Genomic DNA, 26,013 nt, shown 5'->3' on the forward strand with positions numbered 1-26,013 from the left:
TTCTTCATTGAGGTTTTATGCAGGCGACATAGCCCTTCATAGCAAAGCAGTCTGAAAAATTGGCACCTGCAGGATTTGCATGTGAAAAAAACTGAGTCAGTTGCATTTTGCTGGAGTCTATTACTGTAAGTTATGTAAGTTCAGTGAGAAAGGCTATTTATTTGTTGCTGTTTGGGCATTTAAAGCTTCTTTGTTTTATGGACACCTTATTCATCATATAGTGATCCACAGACTTTATTGATAGCAGAAGCAGGGAGAAGTGAGCTCTGGCTTTATAGAAGTTATTTATTATGGAATGAAGTTGTTTTTAACCATGCGCTTGCAGAGTGCCCTTACTTTTATAGTTAAATTTTTAAATGTGCCTTAAAAGAATGAATTCATTGAACTTTGAGAATCATCTATCAGAAATTAAATATATAAAACTAGGTTAACCTAAGTATCCTTTGAAAACAGTCTAGGATTTTAAGAGTGCTATATTTTAACAACAACTTAAAATCTATAAGAAAAAAAACTTAAGCCTTTCATCTAAACTTCAGGAATAATCTTAAGTTTTTCCCAACTTTACTTGTTAAATTGTCACTCTAATGTCTTTTAAAAAAATCATTTGACTATCTATGCAAAATAACTATAATATGTTCAGTCAACTAAAACACCTTTGTGAACCTCAGAGTATTATCCATCAGTGGGAACATTTTATCCACAGTAAGCTATTTATTATGATCTAAAGAGACACCTTCCAACTTCACTTTTTTACAGCCATTAATATAAGAGTTCCTAAATAATGTTTAAAGAACAGTGAACATTTTATTAAAGCAAACATTAGTTCAGTTTAATGGAGGTAATTGTAAGTGATAAGACAGAGCAGGTTATCTGTGTGTTGTTTAAACAGAAGGAGCTACTTTGCACCATTTCCAGTAGTCATCTGTAGAAGAGAAGGGTTTGCACCTGTCTGTCCACACTAATTATAGATTAGGGCCAAAGAAATGAAATCCGAGGAGGTTTTCAGCTAATGAAATCCATACTGATTTTATTGTAAATGTTTTTTATGTAAAGAGGTTGATGGTTGAGTTATGAGTGAATAAATCGCCATGTAGCTGCTATGCACATGGTTTTGAAGCACAATTCTGCTGCATTAACCTTTGATATTAAAAAAAGACAAACAACTTAGACATGGATGCTAGCCTTTGTTTGGCATCCATAGCTATAATTTAGTGAGGTTCAGTGTGCAATTTAGAAATGTGATGCAAAGCAGCTTAAACATTAAGAATATTCTGAAATGCAGATTAAGTAGAAGGTAGGTTCTGTTTTAACTTATGCATATAAAACATTAGAAAATTAGAAAGCCTTTTTCTTTTTCCTACATTTCAGCTTCACATACATGAGAAATTAAAGCAAAATGAGTGAAGAATGCATTCTGCAATAAAAGGTCACATGAATGTCTACCACATCTGTTTATAGTAATTATGAACATAATTAACATAAGAATTACAAATGAAATAATGACAAGCTGAGCAATGAGATATTATGCCATAATGGTCATATGTTGGAATTCTCACATTATAGCACACTAGAATTCACATACTCAAAGAAAGAAAGAAAATGCTAGATTTTTATCTGAATTAATGCTTCAAAACTTATCTGCCTGGGGCAGATGGACTTCTTGCTTTTATAGGAAGGTAACCTATTATTAAGAAAAGAACTAGTTGAAATTAAGATTTCTAGTCTCTAGCCTGGACTTTAAGACAGCTGTGATTATAGAAACCACTTTCTGTTGTACACTTATTCTGTGATTATACTTCTTGATTATTGTATTTCTTTTTCTTTTTTTAATTGAAAGCTTTGCAGTAAAGTGTTTGCTTTGGAAGAGAGTCATGGATTCTTCCCATTTGAGAATTGGTTGATCTTTTCTATAACTGTGAGCCAAAAGTCAATGAACAAACAAGGTAGTAATAGAAATACTGTGCCTTTACGAAATGAGAACATTGGCAGATTAGCTTTTGCACAGATTTCTTCATGCCTTTAGTGCTTGGGATGCCTCTTAAAAGAAAAATATAAACCTTTTTTGCGTTTGAAAGCAATAGTATTGTAATTTATTTTTTAAAAATAGCATTTCTTAAAAGAGCATATAAGGAAAAAAATCAGTGGGAATTTGTAAATTGTATCTTTTCTTCCTAGAATTTTGTTGGATTTTTAGGTGTTTGTATGTAGTCTGTGTCCAAGCTGATCTAACTAAAATGTAATAAAGGGGAGGGTATGTGTGGTTGCTTCTGGTTATTCTGAATACATTTTTCTACAACAGCCAGAGAAAAGGTGAAAGGTGACCTTTTATGAGAGCTAAAATGATACTCTCGAAATCTGTTATTAAATTTAAAACATGTAAGAATGACAGATTTTCACCCATTTAGAGCTCACTTGATTTTGTAATGTAGCCTGCCAAGTGTTTCACTTCTTACCCTTGCACCCTTCTACAACTATTGAACCTGGTCACTTTTGAAGATTTATGGAGAAATATTACCTTGTTCTCGTCTCAGTGATACCACAAGGTTTTTCACATTATTGGATTACTGGAGTATTGTGGCAGACCCCTTTTTTATCTGACATTCATTGCATGACAGGATTTTCACACACGCCCTTCCCCCACCTATGCCCAGCCTTTTTCCGCTTTGTATTACCTACCAAATGTCTTTAAATTCTTTTCTTGGGGTCAGAGCCCTGAGGCTGGGGGTGTCCACTACACACAAATGGTTTTTTGGCTAAGTGATTTGGTGGGGAGTGCTTGATTAAACAATACCTCTCCTCATTTTCTAAAAAGCTTCTTAAAATTTGTCTCCTCTAAAAGGCAGCTGCTATTTCTCTTGCTCTTCTATGTCTTTCTCTACTCACTAGCCTTACACCCCCTCCCCCCAATTTGTCTTTCTATTGAGACCCCATGCACAAACTATTTTATAACCCTAAATTTCACAGCAGCTGGGGCTACAGTATGTGCCATGAAAAATGATGTAGTTTACTGGCTCTTTCATTCTGAACTCACTCTTCATACTGTAGTGAGAGCTTCTTAACCAAGCTTCAGTGCCTGGAAACGCAACACAACCAAATATCCGCCCCCCCCCCAATAAAATAACCTTTGCAGCATTATCTGCACTCCATTAAGGATCTGATCAGATGTTCAGATTGTCTGATGGGTGCATTTAAAAGTGAAAAGGGGCTCCCGAGGGACTACTCAGGTGTATCTCCCTCTGACCCTGCATGGGAGGAGGATGAACTCTGGACTGCAGACGGGCATTAGCCCCTGCTTGTTCTCTGATTGATTCTCAGGCTCTGGGTGGGTGAAGAGTCATGAGGCAGCTCAAGCTGAGATTGATTGCCTCAATTTCAGATTCCCACCTCCAAAATAGACTCTCAGATGTACACATAAGGAACCCCCTCCCCCAACACAATTTCTGGAGGTGGAGCAGGTGTCTAAGAGTCACCTGTAGCTACCAATCACAAGTGGTCCTCCTTATCACAATGATGCTGGCTGCAGGAATCTTCAGCTGGGACACATTAAGGCCCAGGGAAGGGAGCTATTTTATATCTCTGTACAGGTGGGTGTGCGGGGGCTGCAAAGAAAGGGGCGAGAACTGCCACTTAAGGTTGGTCTGGAAGGCTGCTTAACTGCTCTGAGGACTCACTAGGTTTGTTGTGCAAATTGTGGCTGTTTGGATGGAGGTGAGATGGGGAATGTCTCCTTATCCTCTGCCAAGAGATAGCTCTTGATCCCCCTCTGACCTTGCCAGAACCTCTAAAATGTTCCAGTCCAGGCCTGGAGCAGGGAAATACAGCTTGCTGGTGAGGACTCCCCCTTTTTTTTGCTTGGGGTAGGGGCAGATTTGGGCATGCAGGCGACTCCCAGCCCTGCCTCTCCTCCCCAGCCAGGCTTAGGATGGCTCTCCCCGACTTTCCAGCCCCATCCTGGGGCCTGAACCCCCGCCCCCTCCATCCCTTTCGGTTGCTTGCCTCCTGCCTGTCTCTTCTGTCTCTCCCTCTCTCTCCCACTTTTCCTCCCTCTCCCGCTCCGTCTCACACGCACCCTGTGTTTATTTTCCTGCCTCCATCTGGGCCCTGCTGATATTGTAATCACCCTGATGCACGTTGGCTTCTCTCCTCTCCCTCCTGCGCTCACACACTCACTCACACACAATGTGCCATCCTGACAAGCCTTTTACTTCTGATAAGCTCCGATGTGTGTTTAATGAATACAAAGCCGCGGTCTGGGTGCCGCGGCGGCCGCTCTCCCGCGCTCCTTTGCCAGAAGGTAATCTCCGCGAGCGAACGGGGGGAGGCGAGCGGCAGGAGGAGGGGCGGCCGGAGGAGGGGGCGCGGGGAGGCGGCTGTCTCTCTCCCCCTCTCCCTTTCCGAACGATTCAGAAGTCGATAAGACCAGGAGAAGTGAAGATGTAACCTGTTATCTGTCGCTGCTCTTAGCTGGCGGAGAGAATTTACATTTAAAGATTAGCAGAGGGAGAAAGAGGAATCTGCCTTTTGTCGTGTGGGGTGAGGAGGCGGCACCAGCCCTGGCCTTGGCGCTATCTCCCATCACCTCTGCTATCCAGACAGGACTCGCCGAGGTGAGGTTGCCGGAGGGCCTTATCTTTAATTGGGTCCAGTTTTGCCAGTCTGAATAGGTTTAAAGAGACTCGATAAAGGGGGAACAATAGATTATTTATGGACTGGACGCCGAAGCCTTTAGATGAAGAAGGGAGAGAAAAAAACTGCTTAACAACTTGATTAGTCCATTTTTATTTTATTTGAAAGTGAGACACTCTCTCTTTTGGTGGCATGAAGGGCTAGAGAACTTAGGTGCGATTCGAATGACTTAAAATGTTGTGTTCCTTCCTCTTCCAGACCCCCCGCCCTTCTCAGCACCACACACCTACCCGATTTTAACAGGAGTTTCATTCGCCCCTTAACGTTTAGGATTGATAAACTGAGAGAAGAGGGTAGAGGCTTTTGGGATTGATCATTAACGTTTGGTTTTGTGAGACTTGTTTTGAATGGGTGATGCATTGATGCTTACAGCACTTGAATGAGTGAGAAAAGCCAGCGAAACTGACTTTTAATATGGAATTGGTTGATTTTATAGTATGGTTCAACTCGGGCTAGAGGGGAAAAAAAAAATCCAGGTCTGTTAGGTCGATTTGTATTTTGGATTTGAACCGTGAATTTTTTTTTTGCTTGGAGTCAGTTTAAAAGAAGAAAAATGTTTTATTGACTCATCACTGTATTTCAGAAATTTTTGATATCAACTTTGGAAGGTTCTTAAAATGAATAAAAGTAGAAAAATGATTCTTTTGCCTCTTGCACATTGTCAAAATAGGTGTTTTCTTAGATAGATAGATATGATCTGGTAACTAAAAGCCTAATTAAAATTTGTTTAAAGCCAGGGGGGCATGTTTCCTTGTTGACAGCGGCAGATCGATTGGGTAAGACAATAGAGTCCCATTATTTCACTTCCATTGACTGAACATATTGACATTTCAGGTTTGCTGTTGCCTCAGTGAGCATGATGAAACACTGAAATTCACAGACCAACTGGCCAGAGTGGCACATATATTACTGTATGTCATTTCTGCCTTCAGGTTACCTTATCACCCAGACAGGATGGGAAAGGACAGACTGGAATCCTTCAGAAAGGGTAGAGCTCTCTTGGCTAAGAAACTCACAAATAGCATGTCTTAGGAGCATCTTTAATTTGACCCAGAATTGGGTGTTCCAGAGAAATATGTGGAGTACTGTTATTTAAAAATCTGAGAAGCAACCTAGCTAGCAATCTTGCATATTTTACATGCAAGACTACCCATTTTCAAGATTTACCTTTGCCTTCCCTTTACAGTGGGTGGTCAGTCATTTAGGTCACCAGGGTGTTGTGTGAGTGACATGGATTCTTCCCCAATCTGGGGTACTCAAACAGCCAAGCACCTGCTAAATCTATATCTGATAAAACAATGTATAAGTTCCCTTCAAAAATAGGGCCTGACTCTGACTTTTTGTTTCCAGTTTTCTTTTAGTGGGTGGAATACAAAATGGGATGTAGATATTTCACACTCATGTGCTTACATAGGCAGTAATATGTAGCGATAAGTGTATATGTATTTCAAGCAGAGGCAGAGAGAATACTAAATATACATTATCTTTTTAGTATAATTTACCCTTTTAGATATTTTGCACAGTCTTTTCATAATGACACTAAGTATTAGACATTGAGTCAAAGAGATTTGAGCCATACAAAAAGTGAATGTGAAAAAAAATCAGAAGGGACTTAACGTATTTTTAAAAAGTTTAATGAAAATATAAATTTATTATGAATATGACTTATACACAGCAATTGTTGCCATCAAATAGGCAACTGATGCCCTTTACAGTGTTTAGAACAAAACTAGTCCTTTATACCATTTTTATGAAAATGTTAGGTTTCTGTTTGATCGGCAGGTGCTGTTGAGATGAAAGCCATGTGTAAATTTTCAGAAGGCCAAAAGTGTCAATTCAGAAAAGGAAAGTGATAAGAGAAAATGCAATCAGTTTTCCTGTTTTCAATTTGTGCAGGATTTGAAGAGCTGTTTTGTTAAACTGCTACATCTGCTCCAATATGAATATTGAACTACTTCCACTAAAAATAACAACCTATAATTTGGAAGCTACTGCAGTCTTTTGTTAATGTGAGTGGGTTATTTAAAAACAAAAAAACAAAAAAATAAAAAAAAAAACAATTTTCTATTCTGACAATCTCTTGCCTAATGTGCATTTTCATTTGTTGGCACTTTTATCCTCAGCAGATAAATGGTATTATGCAATTAGGACCTCATCTTGTTTGACTATAAAAGAGGTTTCCATAGGTGAAAATCCTGGTAATATAAAAAGAGTTCACGGAAAGCAAAATTTATTTTAAAATAACCTGTTTAAATACATAAATTTAAAATGAGTTAGTTATTCCTTACATTCTCTAATTTACAATTTTTAACTTACTGCTGACTATTGTAAAAAAGTTAACACTATTCCTTTGCATACTGAGCATTCTGAGATTTATTTCACCTTTAACATACCTGCAAATGTAAGTTTAAACTAATCAGGGATATTTTACCTAACAGGGCTTTCAGAATAATTTTTTTCATGCTTAAATAAAATGATTAAATTATGCTTGAGTGACTGCATACAAAAGCTTTAGCTTCTATAGTACTGCTAATCAAATAAGTTTTATGGACAGGGAAAGCACCACATTAGAGAAAAATTAGATGCATTTTACTAGTGACATTTCTAGGAAAGACATGTTCTTTCAAAATCATCTAATCTTAATTAAAAAGAAAACTAACACATCTTAATAGTAATAAAAATAATATTTCATCTCTATAATAGGAAAGTGAATGGCAATGCTAACCATATAAAACATGAGCATAGAGAATTAAGATGGAATGAAGACTTGAGAAATTTGGACAAGGTTCAACATTAATCCTCAATTGCAGTTGGGTTGACTTGTGCCTTCAGTAATTTGTGTAGGGTGAGACTTGATCACTGCTTAGGCTCAATTAGCTATGTAGCTTGTGGCTTCACATGTGAATTGCTAGACATACTCTTCACAGATAAACTCAGAATATCTCAAGAATGGATAGAGGGGAAGACAGATACAGTGACACATTAGCATATTTCATATTAACAAATGCAACATTTTTCCTGAAACACCAACTTGAGTTAGTTTGACAAACAGTGTCAAATGTGTATATTTGCGATTCCATGTGTGTAGCCAAGGAATAATGCTTTTAAGCAATGTACTTTCCAGTTCGAAGCCCAAATAACATTCCAGTGTGGCATGTTGTGCTGGCATAATCTTAAAGAGATCATGCAGGTACATTCCCTGGTACAGCAACGAGCACTTTGCCACTCTCAAGAAAAGGTGCTGGGTCACATTAGTATTAAAAAGTTTATTCACAGACATAATCCTATCACTCCTGATGTGATCTAATGAGTTGTTTTTCTGTGAAGCCACATCCTGTATTGAAGCCACAGTACCTTACATGGCACCAACAAGGGAGAGCTTCCTAGAACTTTATTCAAAATCTTAATACTTTATGAAATCATGTCCAGGCTCTCAACATGAGAAACACTGTTAAAGTAATTCCCTATGGCTGATGTTTAAGGCATGGGACCCTCTCGTTCAAAAAAGTTTAAAATCATCAATGCTGCTTTATAACCACTAACATTTTCAGTGACTAACAGAGAGGAGCTCAAAATCCTCTGCTTTGATAGTTCTTATGGTCATTACCTGCATAATGTAATGCATGAAGGAATAAAGCAGGCATTTGTTTTTGTAGGTTTCGTATTGATCAAGGTCTCTAAAGCAAATCAGTATTTGGGTGAATAGAGCCTTCAGAATATAGATCCTGTAGAAGAGAATTGCAAAGGGCACAAATGTGAAGTTTTCCTATTGTGTCTCCAACAATCTAAGCACCTCTAAGTGCCTTGGGGAATGTGATTGACTGGGTTCATTAATCTTTTAACACCTTGGGCACAGACCACTTCTAAGTGTGCACAAGGCTTTCAAGGGCTACCACTTAGTTGTTGGTCTTGGGAGAGAGGGGAGGAACTGATAAATATCAGAGACCTACTATGAGTCTAGCTTTAACCTTCACATGCATTTTCATCACTGATTTTAAGTAAAGGATTCATTTCACTTTCATCATTTCCAAGAACTTCAGCCCATTGTTCTAAGACTCTGGCCATAGTTGCTCTTTTGGCTTGACCTTTTGCCTCAATTTAGAAAATCGAGGTTTCCTTGTGTTCCCAAAATTAATAACCTCCTTTGTGCCTGAGTTTTAATAATCAGGACTTTATTCTCTGAATACTTGGCTTGATATTCTCCTTAGCAGCCATGATCTCACCCACTATTTTGTTTTACTTACCCTCTCCTCACGCCTCACCTAGCAATCGGAGTTAGCTACTGGCAGTCATGTCCTTGGATATGCCCAAGTGTGTGCCAGTCTGTATTCCTCAATATCTCCTGATCCAGGCTCCTCCATTACTAAATTCTGTTCCCTCATCAGAATAGCTCCATTCCGCACTGCACAGAGGCTGTGAGAGATCAGTCTGTTCCCTTTGTTGACCCTACCCAGCATGCCGGAGCGGTCCTCTGCCTGGGGTCTCTAGCCCCGGTGACTTGTCCACCCCAGTCAGTCACTCTATCTTGATCTCCCAGGTGGCTAGGTCCAACCTTCTGGTCACCCTTAAGATAGAGGGAGAGGGCTCCTGAACCATCTTCTACTCTAGAAAAAAGTCTCACTAGTTGAATAGTGTAAAATACTCTGTTATAAAAAAAAAAAGGAGCTGGTGTGTGTGTGCAGTCCCCTGACAGGCAAACTGGAGTTCCCTTTCTAGTTCAGTCACAGACTTCACAGGTGGCCTGGGGTGCATCCCAGCCCCCATGTGAACCCCTCAGAAGTAAGACAAAGGGCAGACCCAGCGATCTTCAGGCCTCATGGCTCCCGTATGTACGGAGTCTACACATGATAGCTATGAGAGTAGGCTTTGGGTATTTGCCATGGTTGGAAGAGTGAAAAAAATCCATTGTATTTTTTACTTCTAGGATTGAGGTGGGGGTCACCGTAAATAATCATTTAACTGAGAAATGGATCGGTGTAGGATATCACTAGCTTCCTGCTCTTCTCAATTGTAAAGAAGTGGCATTGGGAGTAGGAAGCCATTTTTTCCAAAGCTATCCTAGACCTTAGATCATTGTCTGAAATTTTAGTTGTTAACTGTATTTTTTTCAGAGGTGAATGTTGGAGGAATGAATCTGCTTATATGGTGAGGAGGAGCTACAGATTTTAGGTTTTGTTCAAGGAAAATCACCTGTATGCTTTTCTGTCATAGTAACTGAGCAAGATGATGGATGAACTCCATGCGTGGGGTTACAAGTGAGGGGCTAGAGGCTGACGGGGATGGAGGTTGGTGGTGTTAACCAGGCATCCATTGAACCCCACAGTCTCAAAGTTTGAACCCAAGTGACTTGGGAAATTTAGAAAATGACCTCTTTAAACCATTTTTGGAGAGAACCCGGGAACAGCTTATTTAAATAAACAGGGGCACATTATTATCTGGTTAGGCATCAGATCTTAAGAAAGGCTGAAAAACTCCTTCTACTTTGTCTGAAGAGACAGTCTGCTGTTGCTTCTAAAAACATTCAAAAGTCCAATTATTACTAATAGCACTTTGATTTTGTACTTTAGTTTGTAGAATTGCTGTAGGAGATTAAAATATAGACACTATTAGAAGTTTGATTCAAATATGTGAAATATTAGTAATGAACCCAGGCTAGGTTTTTGGGAACTGAGGAGTTGTTGCATTCTTCTGGTTGATTCAGGTAAGCATTTTGTCATCATCCAGGAAGGCAGTGGAAACTTCTGCTTACTGGGAATATCTGTGATTGGCAGGGCTTGGAGGTAATGTTATTTTCATCTGTCATTAGAAAAGGAAGCCACTGGAATCCCTGTTGCCTCATAGGTTGTAGAAAATTTTTGCATGGGTATTTTTGCATGGCTTCAGTGGGAAGCCAGATTGAAGTTCTTTGCCACAGAAGAGAATGCCTTCAAAATATTAATGCTGTGAACTCTTAGTTGGTACTTGATTGGATTGAATATTACAGCAGAAAAATATTGGAGAAGATATTATCGGGAGACGTAATGGCAGTTTGTCTGAAGAAGCTCGAGACATAGGTGGCCACCAATAATATGAGGGGAAATAGCACCAGAGCAGTGCTGAGCTAGATGAGGCCAGATATTAAGATAATTAGAGCACTAGGAGAGAGAACTAGTTGAGAGGTATTATTATAAAGAGTGCTTGAGAGGACTCCTCGGCTAGACTTTTTAGGGAATTGACCTAGTAACACTTAGGTAGGAGATCAGAACCTAATGATACTAGGAAAGTGGATAGATAATGGTACCTGAAAGTGTTGGCACAGATCATGGTGCCGGGGAAGTAGCCAGCAGGGTTGCAGAGAACATTTCAGATGCACATTTGATTTGACAAGTGGAATATCAGAAATTGGGAAGTCATCTTCAGTGGTTGTAAGCATAGTGCATGTTATGCTTTAAATACAAAGTCTTAGGAGTTTGGTTAGTCTGTCTGGATAAGACTAGAAGTACTGTACCCCTTTCCCTAACCTCAGGGTATAGGAGGATGTGAGCTGTAAGACAGGTCATGAAAGGCTGCTAGTTTATTTTCTGAATCTATGCATATGTTATGTACACAGTGATGAGCAAACACAGCTGGGAAGAACAGCAGATGATATTGGGACGGGAACAGTGGTGTTCATCATACTGACATAGTAATCCTTTCTTGTGAAAGTGTTCTTTTTAAGTGACTATTAGGATTCTGTAACTTTTATCATGTATTAGACAAGTATCGTCCTTTACTCCCCAGCTCCTTTGCCCACCTGTCACACATTTTCATTCTCAGCTCGAGCTAGATTTGTTTAGAAATGAGATCCCCTTTGACCTCTGATGGGAAATAAATGCAGACAATGAATTCTCATCCTTTTGTTTAAATAAGGTGAGGTACATCAGTTCATGTCTAAAGGGAGAGTAAATGTGGTCAGTCTCCATTGACATGTCTAATCTTTGAGTTGGCTAGAGGGAGCGGGTATAAAATATTGGAGGAAAACATAAGTAAAGAGCAATAAAATGAACAACCCATTAGACCTGATTTGACTATTTTTAAAGACTGTCATGGGCTGTTTTGGTGGTCATGGTAAAGATACCTTTTAGAGTATCTGATAGAAAAGTAAAATTTTTACTCTTGGGAGTCAATCTAAAGTAAATTGATAAATATTTAATGAATGCCTCCTATGTGTAAAGCAGGGTGTGAGGTAGAGACACATGCAAGTAGTAGGCTTAACTCCCACTGAATGGTAAACCCATTCAGGACAAATCAAATAGCTACAAAAATGGTGGGTCTCAGTCACTTACCAATTAAATGGTAAAGTGAGATTTTAGAGGCAGGAGTGAATGGGAATTTAAGTTTGTCTTGAGACGGGTAGGATTTATCAAGCAAAGCTATAGTGACAGGGTTGTGGTAAGTTACCAAATAGGAATGGGGAGTGCAGAACCCAGATGGGGGAAAGGCCTTTGGAGGAGTATTGGGGTGGGGTAGGGGTGGAGAGAGAATAAGTTAATAACGTGGCCGCAGCAAAAGGACCCTTGAGTGATTAATGGGAAATAAGAGCAAAAAGATCATAAATGTCTTGAATATCAGGTGTTTCGATTTAAGCTTCATCTTCTGAATTCACCAGACATTTCTAAACTGTGTTCTGTGGGGCCCCTCAAGGTCGGGAGGTGCCATGGATAGTACCCAGATTAGGCACAGGGCTTTTCATCCATCCCCTTACTACTGTGAGACCAGAATAGTTCTGCTTTTATGATAAATTGCTTTATATATTAGACTGTCTAGCTGGACTTCTTTTGAACAAAGGATTCTATGGTAAAATGGATCTTAATAAGACCAAAGTAAAAACAAACAAACAAAAAATTGTGCTAGGTAAAGGGAAACCATGGACCTAATTAAAATTGTGTTTGCAAAGAATTGGTCCTAATATGAGGGGCCAGATGGAATGGAAGCCAAGGCCAGGTAGAGAGCTTGTTGCAGCAGTTTAGAGTTTAGATATTGCAGAAGGATGACCAGGATTGGGTTGTGGGATGAGAAGGAAGAGGCAGACGCAGAAGGTATTGCAAAGGAAAAATATAAGAAATTTTAGTTTCGGAACAAATAACAACAACAAAATCTACCTGTATGAGGACTTTTAGGTTATGGTTCATCAAGATAATATTATTTGAAAGTCTATTATCTTGTTTAATATCATTTAATTTAAAAACATGCTGGCAATTCTTTTTATTCTTTGAACTGTAACTGAATTTGGAGTTTGTGGTTTTGTTCTAAAATCTGTCAGAATTGAATTTTTTAAGAATTCTATTGTGAATTTTGCTTTATAAAAATTAATCATTGTTAGTCAAAAAAGAACTTCATAAAAAAATCAATTTTTTTTTTTTTTTAAGAATGAGACATTTAAGTCTTGATCTAGTATCATTCCTGAGATACATTGTTAAATGAAAAAAGCAAGGCGCAGAAGAATGCCTGTAGAATGCTACAGTTGTATAAGAAGTGTATAAAATTCTACTTGTGGAAGTATATATAAGAATTTGACAATAGTGCTTGCTTTGGGGGAAGAGAAGGGGACCCAGGTGTTAGTAGGGAGAAGGAGTGTTTTTGCTGCACGTCCTTTGGAACTCTGAGTCTTTTTACAAACCTGTGCCTATGTTCGCACTTTACACCCACTGTAAAATTACAGATTGCAGTGTCAACCTGGGGTTGACTGATCTGGGATTCTACTCTTCTGGGGGAAGGTGATGCTGCTCTCTTCTCTGCCAGAAGGCAGTCGAGTGTAGTGGTGAAGAGACCTAACTCCCAAGTGCTTTACCACGTGTTTAATCTTTTGCTGCTCCCCTTCATGTAGAAGTAATTCTCATCCAGATAATAGTGATGTGACCTCATAGGGTTGTCGTGAGGATGACATGAGATGGCGTGTGTGAAGCACAGCCTTCAGTAAAGGCTTACTACTTAGTGTCTGACTGGACTGCCATGGAACTGGTCACCACTTTATTCTATAAAACCCTTATAGTGTCTCCTCTCTCTAGCTGTTCCTTCATTGAGCATGGACTTAGTGGAGAGTCTGGCCCTGTTTGACACCAGGGGATATGAGGTTGTTCAAGGCAGACAACACCCCTGCTTTGCTAGACCTTTCTCAGCCTTCTCTAAGATCGTAGGTTGCATCACGTCTGGGCTCCTAAGATCTTTCTGCAGGGAAGCCAAGCCTGGTCTACTTTGTCTTCTCCTAAGCCTCTGGGGAAACTTTCCTCTCTGAAGCCTTCATGACTTCTCTTCCCCAAAGGCAGAATTTATCACATCCAGCTTTGCTATCACCCATGCTATTCAGACTTCTCTGCTAGTTTGTAAGCTCCTTGAAAGTGGGAGTCTGGAACAGTTGGGGTACTTTTTGATGTTTTTTTTTTTTTTTTGAGACAGAGTCTCACTCTACTGCCCTGAGTAGAGTGCCGTGTCGTCATCCTAGCTCACAGCAACCTCAAACTCCTGGGCTCAAGCGATCCTCCTGCCTCAACCTCCCAAGTAGCTGGGACTACAGGCATGCGCCACTATGCCCGGCTAATTTTTTCTATATATTTTTAGTTGTCCAATTAATGTCTTTCTAATTTTTAGTAGAGACGGGGTCTCGCTCTTGCTCAGGCTGGTTTCGAACTCCTGAGCTCAAACAATCTGCCCGCCTCGGCCTCCCAGAGAGCTAGGTTTACAGGCGTGAGCCACCGTGCCCGGCCCCTTTTTGATGTTTTATTAAATATTTGTTGAAAGCTCATTCCCTGAACTCAAGTTATTTACTTAAAACTGTCCTGAAACCTTTCGTTGCTAACACTAAAAAGAAAGTTTTGGTTCCAACAGAATGTTTCTTTCCACCTTGGTCCCCTTTCCTTGTGTTCTCCTATAGGATGAATAATTTATTGCTGCCATATTTTGGCTTGTAAGTTTTAACAGCAGCAACAACAGCAACAAAAACCAGTAAAACAAAACCAAATCTCCCCCACCCAAAACAAAACATCCTATGTACAAGATCAGCTTTAGGCAAACTGTGAAGTGGTCAAGCTACTTGGATCTTCATAGATGACCGCACATCTTAACCTGTTTTTGTTTTTTTACCTTGAAGTTCATAAAGGGACTTTTATGAAGGAAGAGCTCCCTAAAATTGGAAGCAAAATTTTGTGTATATGGACATTTTTATGAGATAGAACCGTTCATTTGATCAAGAATCCAAACAAGGCTAAAAACCATTTTAGTGGCTTCCAGGTTTCCCTACCAGATGCCCCTTGCCAGGAGCACTCTTCCTCTTTTGCTTGCCTTTATGTGTTTTCTGGGTAGAGCTCCAGGCTGAGAGCTTCCCCTCCAGTACTCTACCAAGCCCAGCTCCTCTCCCCACCTAGTTTTGTCTATTCTTTGATGCTGTATGGGATTCTAATTGCTGTGATGCCTGATGAACCAGCCTCAAAACCAGAGATGGTACTAAACAGTAAGACAGGTCCATCTCAGCCTAAGAGTCATGGCTCAGAATGCAGATGTGGGTGAAGCGTCTCACTGTTAATCCTTCAGGTGACATTTCTGTTTGAAGACGCACTTTCAGAAGTACAGCCTTCAGTTTGTTTCTTTCAATATTTTGATAGATTTAGGGGTACAAGTGGTTTTTGGTTGCCTGGATGAATTGTATAGTGGTGATGTCTGGGTTTTTAGTGTACCTGTCACCCAAATAGTGTACACTACCCCTGATAGGTAGTTTTTCTTCCCTCACCCGTTTTCCATCCTCCCCGCTTCTGAGTCTCCAATGTCCATTGTACTGCTCTGCATGACCCTTCTCAACTGAATGAGACTTCAGTTTCTTAATGCAAGTGACTGAACAATTTCAAAGAGATATATGTGGGGAGGAGGCATATTGGAAGCCTTTATGGAGTGAGGTTTACATATTATTTAATACTGGCTTGGGAGTGAGCTCATTTTGTAAGTCACCGCTATGGATCTACTTGCCCAAGATGACCCTGCACCAGTGATGGGGCAAGGTCTGAACCTAGTTTTTTTCCTTTAAGGCTTTGCTGTTCCGGGGCTTACTACCACCACTCTCCTGGAGTTATTCAAATCCCACCACCCAGGAGTTTCCCCATGAACAGGGCCAGCCATGCAGACTGCAGGTGGGAATTAAACTAAAGTAAAAATGGAAAACTATCAAGACCTTTCACTGTACTTAGAAAAGTTTCCATTTAGAGTACAAAGATACCACAAGTTTCCAAGTTTTTAAGAGACAGAGACAAAGGGAGGGAGGATGAAAGGGAGGAGAGAGAGAGAGATCAGCTGATAAGGAGCAGCAGCAACCAGGCCATGTTTGCAGCTGGACAGTTGTGGTAGTCTCTTGAGATGTGTGACCATGAGCCATGAATGCAGATACTTTCAAAGTCCCATTTTTCTTTCCTATGGAAGTTGCTGGCATGGAACAGATACCTTTATTTGGAGAAAACCAGTCTTTGGAAATGATTGGTTCTTTCTTCTCTTATTCCCTAGAGATGGTCTTTCACAGATGAAATTAGATAAAAAAAAAAAAATCAGGAAACATTTTTTCTTTGCCACTCAAAATGTTTTAGGACCTGAAGCTTCTGCATATTTTGGTTGTGTTGACTGATTCTGGATACTTTATTTATTTATTTTTTTATCACTAATAGTACAGTAACAACTTTCAGAAAGAAAAAGATTATGATTGTACTAGGTCATTTTTGAGTAGTGCCCTTTGATTTTATTTTAATACTTTGAACTATAATATTAATAGAGGCACTACCTCCTTTCTAGTATCAAATGATAACAGCTGAGCACATTGGATAAAATTATACTTGCACTAGGAGCACTAAGATAGGCACTTTATAAGAATTATCTCTTCATATCATCCCATTAAGTTAGGTATTATTATTCTACTTTAGAGATTTGAATCTGAAGCTTACAGAGGTTAAGTGACTTGTCCAAGGTCAAATAGCTGATAAGTTAGTGTAGGAGCTGAGATTTCAGTCCAGCCAGAGTGCGTGTGCAGTAGCCTTCTAAGTGGTTCGTGCATGCAGGCCACAGTCATTTTACAACACTTTATTTCTTATTTCTTGAAAATTATAACAGAGGAGATATTTAACAGCTTTTTACCATTTAAAATTGGCTGGTTTATTAACTCATTAATCATACTGCATTGTTGGTCATCTGCCTTCTGATTAATTTGTTCTTTAAAAATAACATTTGTAGGATTTTGAAATAATGCCCTATCACAAGAGAAAGGGCTTGAAGAAAGACCGGATAATATTTGATTATCATTTATTCCCTGTTCACTCAGCCAGTGTTTATGTGAACTCCTTCAGTGTGCCAGGCACTGTGCTAAGCACTGGGTGTGAGCATTGTTGGGTAAACATGGCCACGCCCTCGTGGCTCTGCTGGTGGAATGAATGTAGTTCATCAATGCAGGGCCTGAAGGTGTAAAGAGAATAAGGTGGGAATTCTTTTCTACAACAGCTAAGGAACTCAATTGGGAGATAAGCCTCTGCATAAAAACTGCTAGAGTGCATTTACATCTTACAGGTTGTGTGGACTCAAGCTGCAGTTTCAATCACAGCATCCTGCTTCTCAGTGTAGGAGGAAGGGCTGGCCTCACAGCCCTGGATGTCCTGGGTGATTTCTGTGCTGGCCTATGTCTGTACAGCACCTGTGGGCAGTTTCTGGCAGGGAAAGGGCTGCCAAGCCTGATGTAGGCCACAAATGCTGCTACAATATAAGGAAGAGAAAAAGATCACGGGCCCTAGGAATAGCCAGCTAAAGGTTTGTGGAAGTCCTAGGTTAGAATTGGGCCTTTGTGGCATTTCATTAGGTGAGATTTATTTGTTTTTATTTGGGCTACTGCTGTGTACTGAGTATAGTTCCAAGTACACAAGATAAGGGTAATAAGCAATACAGATGAGAGCCCTGCTCTCATAGAGCTTATAGTTCAGGGGTGGGAGAGGGAGAAAGATAACAAAGAAGCTATTAAGATTAGTTCACATAGTCTTAAACGTAATGAAGACAATTAAGAAATACTATTAGAATGATGGGGTGGTTGTGGTGAGACTTTCTTTTGGATGGCTGGGAAAACCATCTCTGAGATGATTCTTGAACTGAAACCCGGGAGATGAGAAGGCGCTGGCCATGCAGCAGTGTATGGGAAGAGCCCTGATGTTGCTGAACAAAGCTGTAAGGATGAGATGAAGCATTCCCTTGGGGAGTTTATGTAGCCAGCAAATAGCTGCACTCTGTAAGGCCATGGTCAGAGTGGAGGCTGAAAACTATGCATTAGTGCCAAGTTATGAAGGGTCTTGAATGTGAGACTAGGGCAGGAATAAGGACCTTGTGCTTCTCTGTGTGTATCTAGGAGATGAGTAGTTTAGAAAGAGAATCTGGATGAATGCATGTCATGGAAGCTTAAGGAAGCTTGTGAAAGTAGGATAATGACATGTAGTTAACATGACCTACGCTGAGGGACACCCAAATAACACAATGTCCCGGTCGCTTCCTGTTGGAAGTTGAGTATAGCCCTGAAGGGAGGCATGCATGGTGCTCTGTTGACTACTACTTCAGATCAGGGAGATACAGGAGAATTGCTTACAAATAACATGGTGAAGCTTTGACAAAGGTAAGCTACTATCCAGTGCCAGGGACTGTACTTACCAAGGTCATGTTTTCTGATATGATATGATATAACAGGTTCCTTTTGTGGTAGTTTCCCTTAGAACCAAAAACAAATTGTATTTTTGTTAATGTAAAAGAACATCCTTTATGCTGTGAAATGTTTTTATGAAGGGAAAGAGAAAAGTTAGAGTTAAGGTTTGATTCAACCCAGGTTGATAGATAAAACAAGGTGTGATTAAATGCTCATTTTTGGAATAAGTATGTATTATTTACTAAAGGAAAAAATGCCCAAATGTTGATAGAATTCTCCAGGGCAATGTGTTTAGGCAGTGAGAGGATTCCTGGCAGTGATTGAGAATACAGTAAGGGGGAGCCGCACTTGATCTCTTTCGAGGTTGGTTGTGATGTGTGTAGACTTTACATCCTATTAAATTTTTGAAAGATAAACTGATACAAGAATGATTTGCCAAGGCCAGCAACTCTTCCTTTTAAACCCTTGGCTCAGTGTACACATTGAAGGGATGGGGGAGTAAGATAAAAGCATTATAAATATGAGGTTAACTGAATTCAAATAGAAGGTTCTCTCAAGTTATTGCATTCCTTAGAAAATAAATACATTGCGCATATGGTTAAGATTGATCAAAAAAGTATTCTGTATGCCAGTGATTACATTCCCATCTGTGATTAAGGTTTTCTGTCTGCATCTGGTTTTCACATTATATTTCTGTAACAAGAATCCTTTATATAGCAGAGTTCACTTTCTGTATTTTCTATTAGCTGCAGCTTGAACTACTGCACGGATCGCAGATTTACACATGTGGTTTTCATTACTTCATACCATTGAGAAAAAGTAATATTTGTTTGGGAATGTATGTTTTCCACAATTTCCATGGTAATACAACATGTTGAGCCTTTTTTTTTTTTTTTGAGCCTTTTTAATAACACTCTTGTAGAACTACAAATTGTTTGAGGCATTCTGCTCTTGGTGGAGCTTAGCTTTTAAACTTTTCTCAGTATGTTCCCCTCATAATGAGATTTTGCAAATTTGAGGGCCAGGGATCCAAACAAAGCAATTATTAAAGATAGAGAAATTTTATTATCATTTGCACATGATACAGACTTTAGTGTGGAATAGGTATCAGAAATATCTGAACATATATTTCATAGGGCTCGTTACTATCACTTATTCTATTATCATTTCACACTGGAAGGGCATTTAATGTGTTGAATGTATGAAGCACAAACATGATACTTTAAAGTCATTATTTTGAAAAATCTAAAGATTAGTTCCTTTTTTTTTGAGTTATCCTGTTGATTGTGATATATTGTTTCATATATAAAATCATTAAGTGGGGAAAATTTTTATGGGTAACTTTAGGTTTACATTATATATTGTTTGTGTATTTGTATACTGTGTTAACATTTAAGAATTTATAAATATGTACATTTAAAATATTTCATAACACTGCCTTCCTGCCAACTTTTCTTCGTTTACTTCTTAATACTCTGATTAAAATAGACAACACAAATGAAGTTAAAAAGTGAAACAGTATATTCTATATTAAGGGATCATTTCTAATTGAGAAATTTGTCTTTAAAGGAAGTTTATTCATATGGTAATTTTATGTGCCTCAAAACCAAAATTCACTACACCATTTTTGTTAGTAAACCCAGTCATTAGTCTGGTATTTAACAGTCATGAGAAGGAAGGAGTAGACTTAGACTCTGGAGGATTTGTGTATGCTTGCCTGCTTCATTTGTTCAGTGGAGATTATAACTATGGCCCATAAAGGGGCATGATTCACTTGTATCAGACTCTCTGGTGTCTTTTGTTGATGGTTGCTGAAGCACAAAATATTATCATATATCATGATTAATTCTGAGAAAAGTATCCACTTTCTTCTTTTTCCCCATATAATATTTGTTTAGCCTCCATTTATAAAATGTTTTTATCTTGGTATAGAAACATTAGAAATAACAGAATTGTGTAAAAAAATTACCCATATTTCTATCTTCCAGAAATATTAACGTGTGTTTACTTTCAATCTCTGCTTCTGTGTGCCCTTCCCCCACACCAGTGTTTTAGTATTGAGTATAATGTATATATGTTTATATGTATCTGTGTATCTTGGTTATTTTCTTATTGACTTTTTTTGCTTTATCATTTAATAAAATTGTAAGTTTCATAGTAAGCTAAATATTTCCAAGTTCCAACTGATTGTATTTAATGATCTTTGCTGAGCGTGAAGGCAATTTGCAGCTAAGAAATATCCTAGTACCCTATTTTTCCTGATCAGTACTTAGTTGTTTATTTTTTACTGTAAAGAACAACAAGAAACAACTGATTGTATCACAACAAAGTCATAATGTGGCACATAAAGAACATTAATTTTTTAAAAAAATAGAATCTGCTTGTTTTATATACGTTTGAGTATGTTCATCAATTTTAATTTCTAGGAAATAATTTCATCTCAATAATAGCAGCAGTCTTAGTACTTTTTAAAAAATCTTTATACATTTATAAATCTTTATTCCTTTGCATTTATTGAGTTCCTGCCTTCTGTACATATGATTGTGCTAGACCTTTGTATTTCACAGAGTGTAAGAATTAGTGATGCTTTTTCTATTCATAGTAATGGTGGTAGTAGTAGTCATATTAATAGTAGTAGGTGAGTAATAGGCATTCAGTAAATATTTGTGAATAGATGAATGAGCAAATTCTAAACCTGCCAAATCTAGCAGGGAAAATGAGAAAATTTGGATTGCTTTAGAAGAAGAAACGAAAGTGGTAGAAGTTTGTTGATTTTGTAAAATAATTCACCAATAATTGTTTTTACTGATATTGTTAAACTACTTAATTACATAAAAATTATTCTTCACTGTTATTAGTTGTTTTAAACTATGTTAGCTAATAATGGTAATATCGAAATTCAGAACAATGAAACAATGTGGATATCACTTGTTTTGAAACAGAATTAACTTGCATGCAAAATTCCAAAAAATAAAAACATACGATGTCTAAAGTGTTTTCTAAAGAAACCATACTATTTGACAAATTATTTAATTTTTTCAAAACAGGTAAAATCTAACACATTCTCTTAAGGTATTGACGTACATGTACTTTAACACCAATTTAAGAAAAGAAGAGTTTTCAAGTTCAGAATGAATCCAGCTTTGAGTCAGATGACTAGAAAATTAAAAGTCTTTTAGAGCATATCATTATAGGAACTGAGACAATGGGGATTGTTTTGGATTCTTCTAAAATTTAGAAGAGTTTGTATCTGTTTTATAAAACAAAACTGGCCTAGTATTATGTAAATAGGTGGGTATTATACTTCAGACTGGTTGTGATATATGCATTTTTTTTCCCTTTGTTGTTGTCAATAGAAAAGATTGATCTCTGGGCTGGTGAACATAATCTCTGTCCCAGTCAGAAAAGGAGAGAGGAAATTAGCAGAGCGATTGGTGGAGAATGATATCTGTCAAAAGAAACACTTGGAGAGCACTGAGTTTAGTAATAGGTGACTGCCGGAAAAAAGGGAACTTTGAATATTGTCAAGGTAAGGAACAGACAAATATTTTGATTTTGTAATTTACTTACATACAAGAAAATCAATTATTTTTTCCAATAAATTATAATTGTGAAGATTTTCTTTTTTTCCTTCCTTATTCTAGTGCTTGTTGATAAAGACTTTGCATTGTATGTTTTAAACGTTTGTCTTTGAAATCTTTGGGTGTGGGGATTGGACGGGGACCAATCTGGCTATGGGAACCTTACTTGATAGCTTTGGGTCTGAAGATATCAAATGATCAAGTACCAATTTTTTTTTACCCTTTTCTTGTTGCAGTGCTCCTTGCCATGTTTCATGATACATCTGTTATAAGCTGAGCAATACTTGGAGTTAAAGAGTAAAAGCTATGCCATGATTTCTGTGTTTATTGTAGCAAGGAGATGGTGTTTTCTGAAACAGTTTGTTGACTAAACAGGCAAAAAAGTGTTTTTCAATTTATTATTTCTTCTTGTTGATTTGGATTTTTTAAAAAAACTTTTAGGCGAATATCACTTCCTAAGCAGAATTCATATCCATAGACATGTTAAAAAAAAAAAGTGATAGCTCACTTTAGGAAAATAGCAAATATAAACTAAGCATTGCCATTTGGCAAGAGACTTCTTAAAGTCTGCAACATTTGAAAATTCAAGGAAGCCCTGAGTTATGGGTTCAGAGAGTTGATGTCTCCTGTTTCAGGTTTAGCAGATAGTGGACTTGTGCAGAAGCACCAGTGAATAAGGATAAACTGCTAAGAAAAAGTTGAGAGTCAACACAAATGTCGTGTGACACCGGTTGGCACTCTAGTGATTGGGGAACGGATTTGAAGTTCAGTGACTGCGTGACTATGTGGAAAGGGGTAGCAAAATATTTACCCTCTGTGACCATTGTTCTGGAAACACCACTGCTGGCGTCCACCCCACAATCACTACTCTTGCCATTCCTACAAATACTTCCTGGCTTGTTCTTAAAGTTCCCAGGAAGGTGTTGGCAAATGACAGGTTTTTTGGAAAGATCAGAAAAGATGAAATAATTCCCTGTAGAATGATATATTACTTTGGGGAGGCCTTAATCATGATTTTCTTTCTGTGTCTGTATTTTGCTTCCTTTCATTCCTCCTCCTCCATGTTATGACGATGTTCTTCTACTATAATTAGTGAGAGACATCAATTCAAAAGAGAAGGCAAAGAGTCCAGTTGTATTAAGCAATTGAGCATCTCCCATCTCTGCTTCTATCTTCTTACTTTACATACTGTCGTTACTAACAATTAGTTTTTTTGAGAACTGAAATCTTGGTTGATTAGATTTCTGAAGTCTTACTTAGAGAAAAAGAATGGTAGCAATATCTTATCTTAAAGGAAACAAACTAATAATAATAACTACCATCACCAACCCTGCTTTAGAATTGTTTTTCCTCATCTTCCATCAGAAGAAGGTATGTTTCCAAACAGGATGTAATTCTTTGCTCTCTGCCTAATTTATCTCTGTCAGGGTTGGTATTAATATGATGAAAATAAGATGCAGATTAAAAATTGAAAAGGATATTGGATTTTAAAACTTGAACATATAATGTAAATACATGTAGTTATTTGTTATCTTTATCCATACCCATCCATCCCATTACAATCATATTCTCTTCTGGTCATATGGAATATATCTGTGACCTCTTGGCAGTGAACCATTGTAACACGGAAGAGCCAAAATGCACGTAAGGACCCACATCTTAATACAACTTAATGCATTCATATTTGTTATAATATGCAAATACTTAATATCCAGCATCATGTATTGGAAACACCATGTTGAATTTCTTCTTTTTCCCTCTCTCTTTCCTATATGTGTAATGTGTATGTACATACTTAAGAGAATGATACGTGTACACAGTGTGTATACGCACATACACATTTGTGTTGGCTTATTTTATAACTGTTGAGTTTTCTTTATTTTCTATTTGGCATTAAAAAATTTACTCCTAGTTTTTTCTTCCTTTGTGATAAGAATGGATGTATAGAAATATGGGATTCAGACTCAAGTTGACCAAGAAGTTGAGAGGAACAGAAATCACATACTTTAAATTTGCAAACACCTGGAATCCATTGGGTTCTTGGAGTTCTGGAGTTGTAATTTGGAAGCAAAAACAGCTAAGGACTACCAGAAGCTGACCAGTGGGCGTTGTGAGTGAGAATGGCCTGAGGTGGCGCTAGAGAGTCTGGGGTGGGTGGGTGTGGTGGGGGGCAGGTTTGAAGCAGGCAAGGGGGTCTCCGGAGACAGGCCTGCCTCTGTTAGGTTGGTGGCTAGGGGGGAAATAATATGGGGGGAGGGCATGCCATCAGCTTGGGTGGAAGCTGGTAAAAGCAGAACACTGGTATGTCCTGCCCCCAGCACCATGCTTTAAAGCATACCCAAAACACACACAGTGCTTGGTCCTCTAGAATGCTGTTCGGAGTTGTTCTGCTGTAATGCGTGTCATTGGGAGGCCTGGATGGATTTGGGACAGCTAGGAGTAATATCTGGCCTGAGGAGCTTGCTCTTAAAAGCCGTTAAGAAAAATTCTAAGAAGGGTCCAATACTTGTCATATTAAAAAAGAAAGATCCATTGGCTTTCTAAAAGATGCAAGAGAAAATAGCATGGGAGGAAAGAATGATGGGAGACTTTTGTTGCAAAGTGGTGTGTGTTTACATTCATGGGTATCATGGGTTGGGATATTTAGGTAGTATCAGTTTTTACATATTGTATGGGTTTCAAATATCCACATTCGTATTTTGAAAAAGGATTATTTTTAAAATGTTAACATAGATGATGCTGTGTACCTTTAAATATTGGTATCTTTGTTAGGAAAAGAGGAAAGTTATTTTCTTAAGTAAAATTGCTGGTTTTAGAGTGTCTGCTTTTAGTTTTTCTTGGGCATGTTTGAGGGGTCTGATAGCATTAATGGGCTTTACCCCACATGGAGCTTTGAGCTTATTGTAGCACTGCACACTGATCCCAGGTCAGTGTGATGCGTGAAATCAATTTATTTGAATCTCTTTGCCTCTATAGGAATTTGGCAGCATGCCAGTTGTTTTCATTTAATGTTCTTTGTGTTGAACACAGACAAGCAGGCATGCTTTTGTATTCTTCTCTCTTTTGGTCTCTGTCTCTTTCAGCCTATATTTTACTCTATGGATTTTGAGATGAAGGAAGAATATATTATTTGCATGATTCTAATCATTACTTAATATGTATAACATATATAAATATATCACTTTCTTATTTTTTAAAGGATATTTTTTTGTATTCCGGAGTTTTAATGGTGACTTTGCATACAGGCATATTTTAAAGTTTGTTTAAATAAGATTTTTGATGAAATGTAATAAAACAGATAATAGGTGTTAGTTGATTACATTAATGACTACTATCAAAATGTAAAAATAACCGTTAATTATGCACCACAACAAATATTTAATGTGTAAACTGGACTATCAAAATTATTTATTTCTTGGGAAGCTTTTTGAATTTGAAGATTCACACTTTAATCAAGCACATGTTAAAATTATTATTTGGGTATTATTTTCTTTGACTAACTCATCTTGATTAAGACACCAGTGTTTTATATACATTTGTTATATATGAATATTTACGATGTTCCTGCCATTGAGGTAGTTTTTTACTTTATAAAATTTGGAGGATTATGGCCAGGAATAGCACAGAGATTTTTATTACAAATAAATTCAGACCTTTCTTATGGATGTTTTTGTAAGCAGGATTTGTTTCTGGGTCAGCTGTAGGAAGAGGTGGAGAAGGAAATGAGAGAGAGTGAGAGGAGAATGTTCTGTTGATGCTCGGGGCAGTTCTTGCGGAAGTTGATATGCAGAACCATGGAGCCGCAGCTTTGGGGTCAGGCTCATACCCAGCAGCCCTGCTTCCTTGTTTAATTACCTGAAGAGCAAAACAGTCAGGCTGGGATTGTGTGAAAATCCAGTATCTCTCGCAGCCGCCTGGCGCTCTGACATCCTGCAAGGCCAGCCCTGTCTGTCTGCCAGCGTCAGGCTGGCTCAAGCCCTGGGTTCCTTTCTTTCAGAAGGCATTGTGTGGAAGAGGGTTTGGTCAGGAATTTGAGGTTCCTGCCAATGCTGCGTCCCCTGCTCTCTCCTGGACTGCACTGACAGA

The 26,013-nt window shown here is 38.3% G+C and overlaps 1 protein-coding gene across 2 annotated transcripts in view; it reads left to right on the top strand.

The window, feature by feature from the left end:
• Positions 1–4,174: 4,174 nt before the first annotated feature.
• Positions 4,175–26,013, top strand: part of RUNX1T1 (runt-related transcription factor 1; translocated to, 1 (cyclin D-related)) — a 128,310-nt gene continuing 106,471 nt past the window's right edge. The window contains exon 1 of one of the 2 annotated variants that reach the window (XM_012643632.1): positions 4,175–4,294. In XM_012643632.1, the coding sequence (XP_012499086.1) occupies positions 4,180–4,294 (115 nt within the window). In that variant the 5' untranslated portion in view covers positions 4,175–4,179. Of the gene's footprint in view, positions 4,295–21,703; positions 21,876–26,013 lie in introns of those variants that run through there. The other variant, XM_012643633.1, reaches the window with a different exon arrangement.

The sequence above is a fragment of the Propithecus coquereli genome, unplaced genomic scaffold, assembly GCF_000956105.1.
Source record: "Propithecus coquereli isolate 6110/MARCELLA unplaced genomic scaffold, Pcoq_1.0 Scaffold2, whole genome shotgun sequence".
Taxonomy (NCBI): Eukaryota; Metazoa; Chordata; class Mammalia; order Primates; family Indriidae; genus Propithecus; species Propithecus coquereli.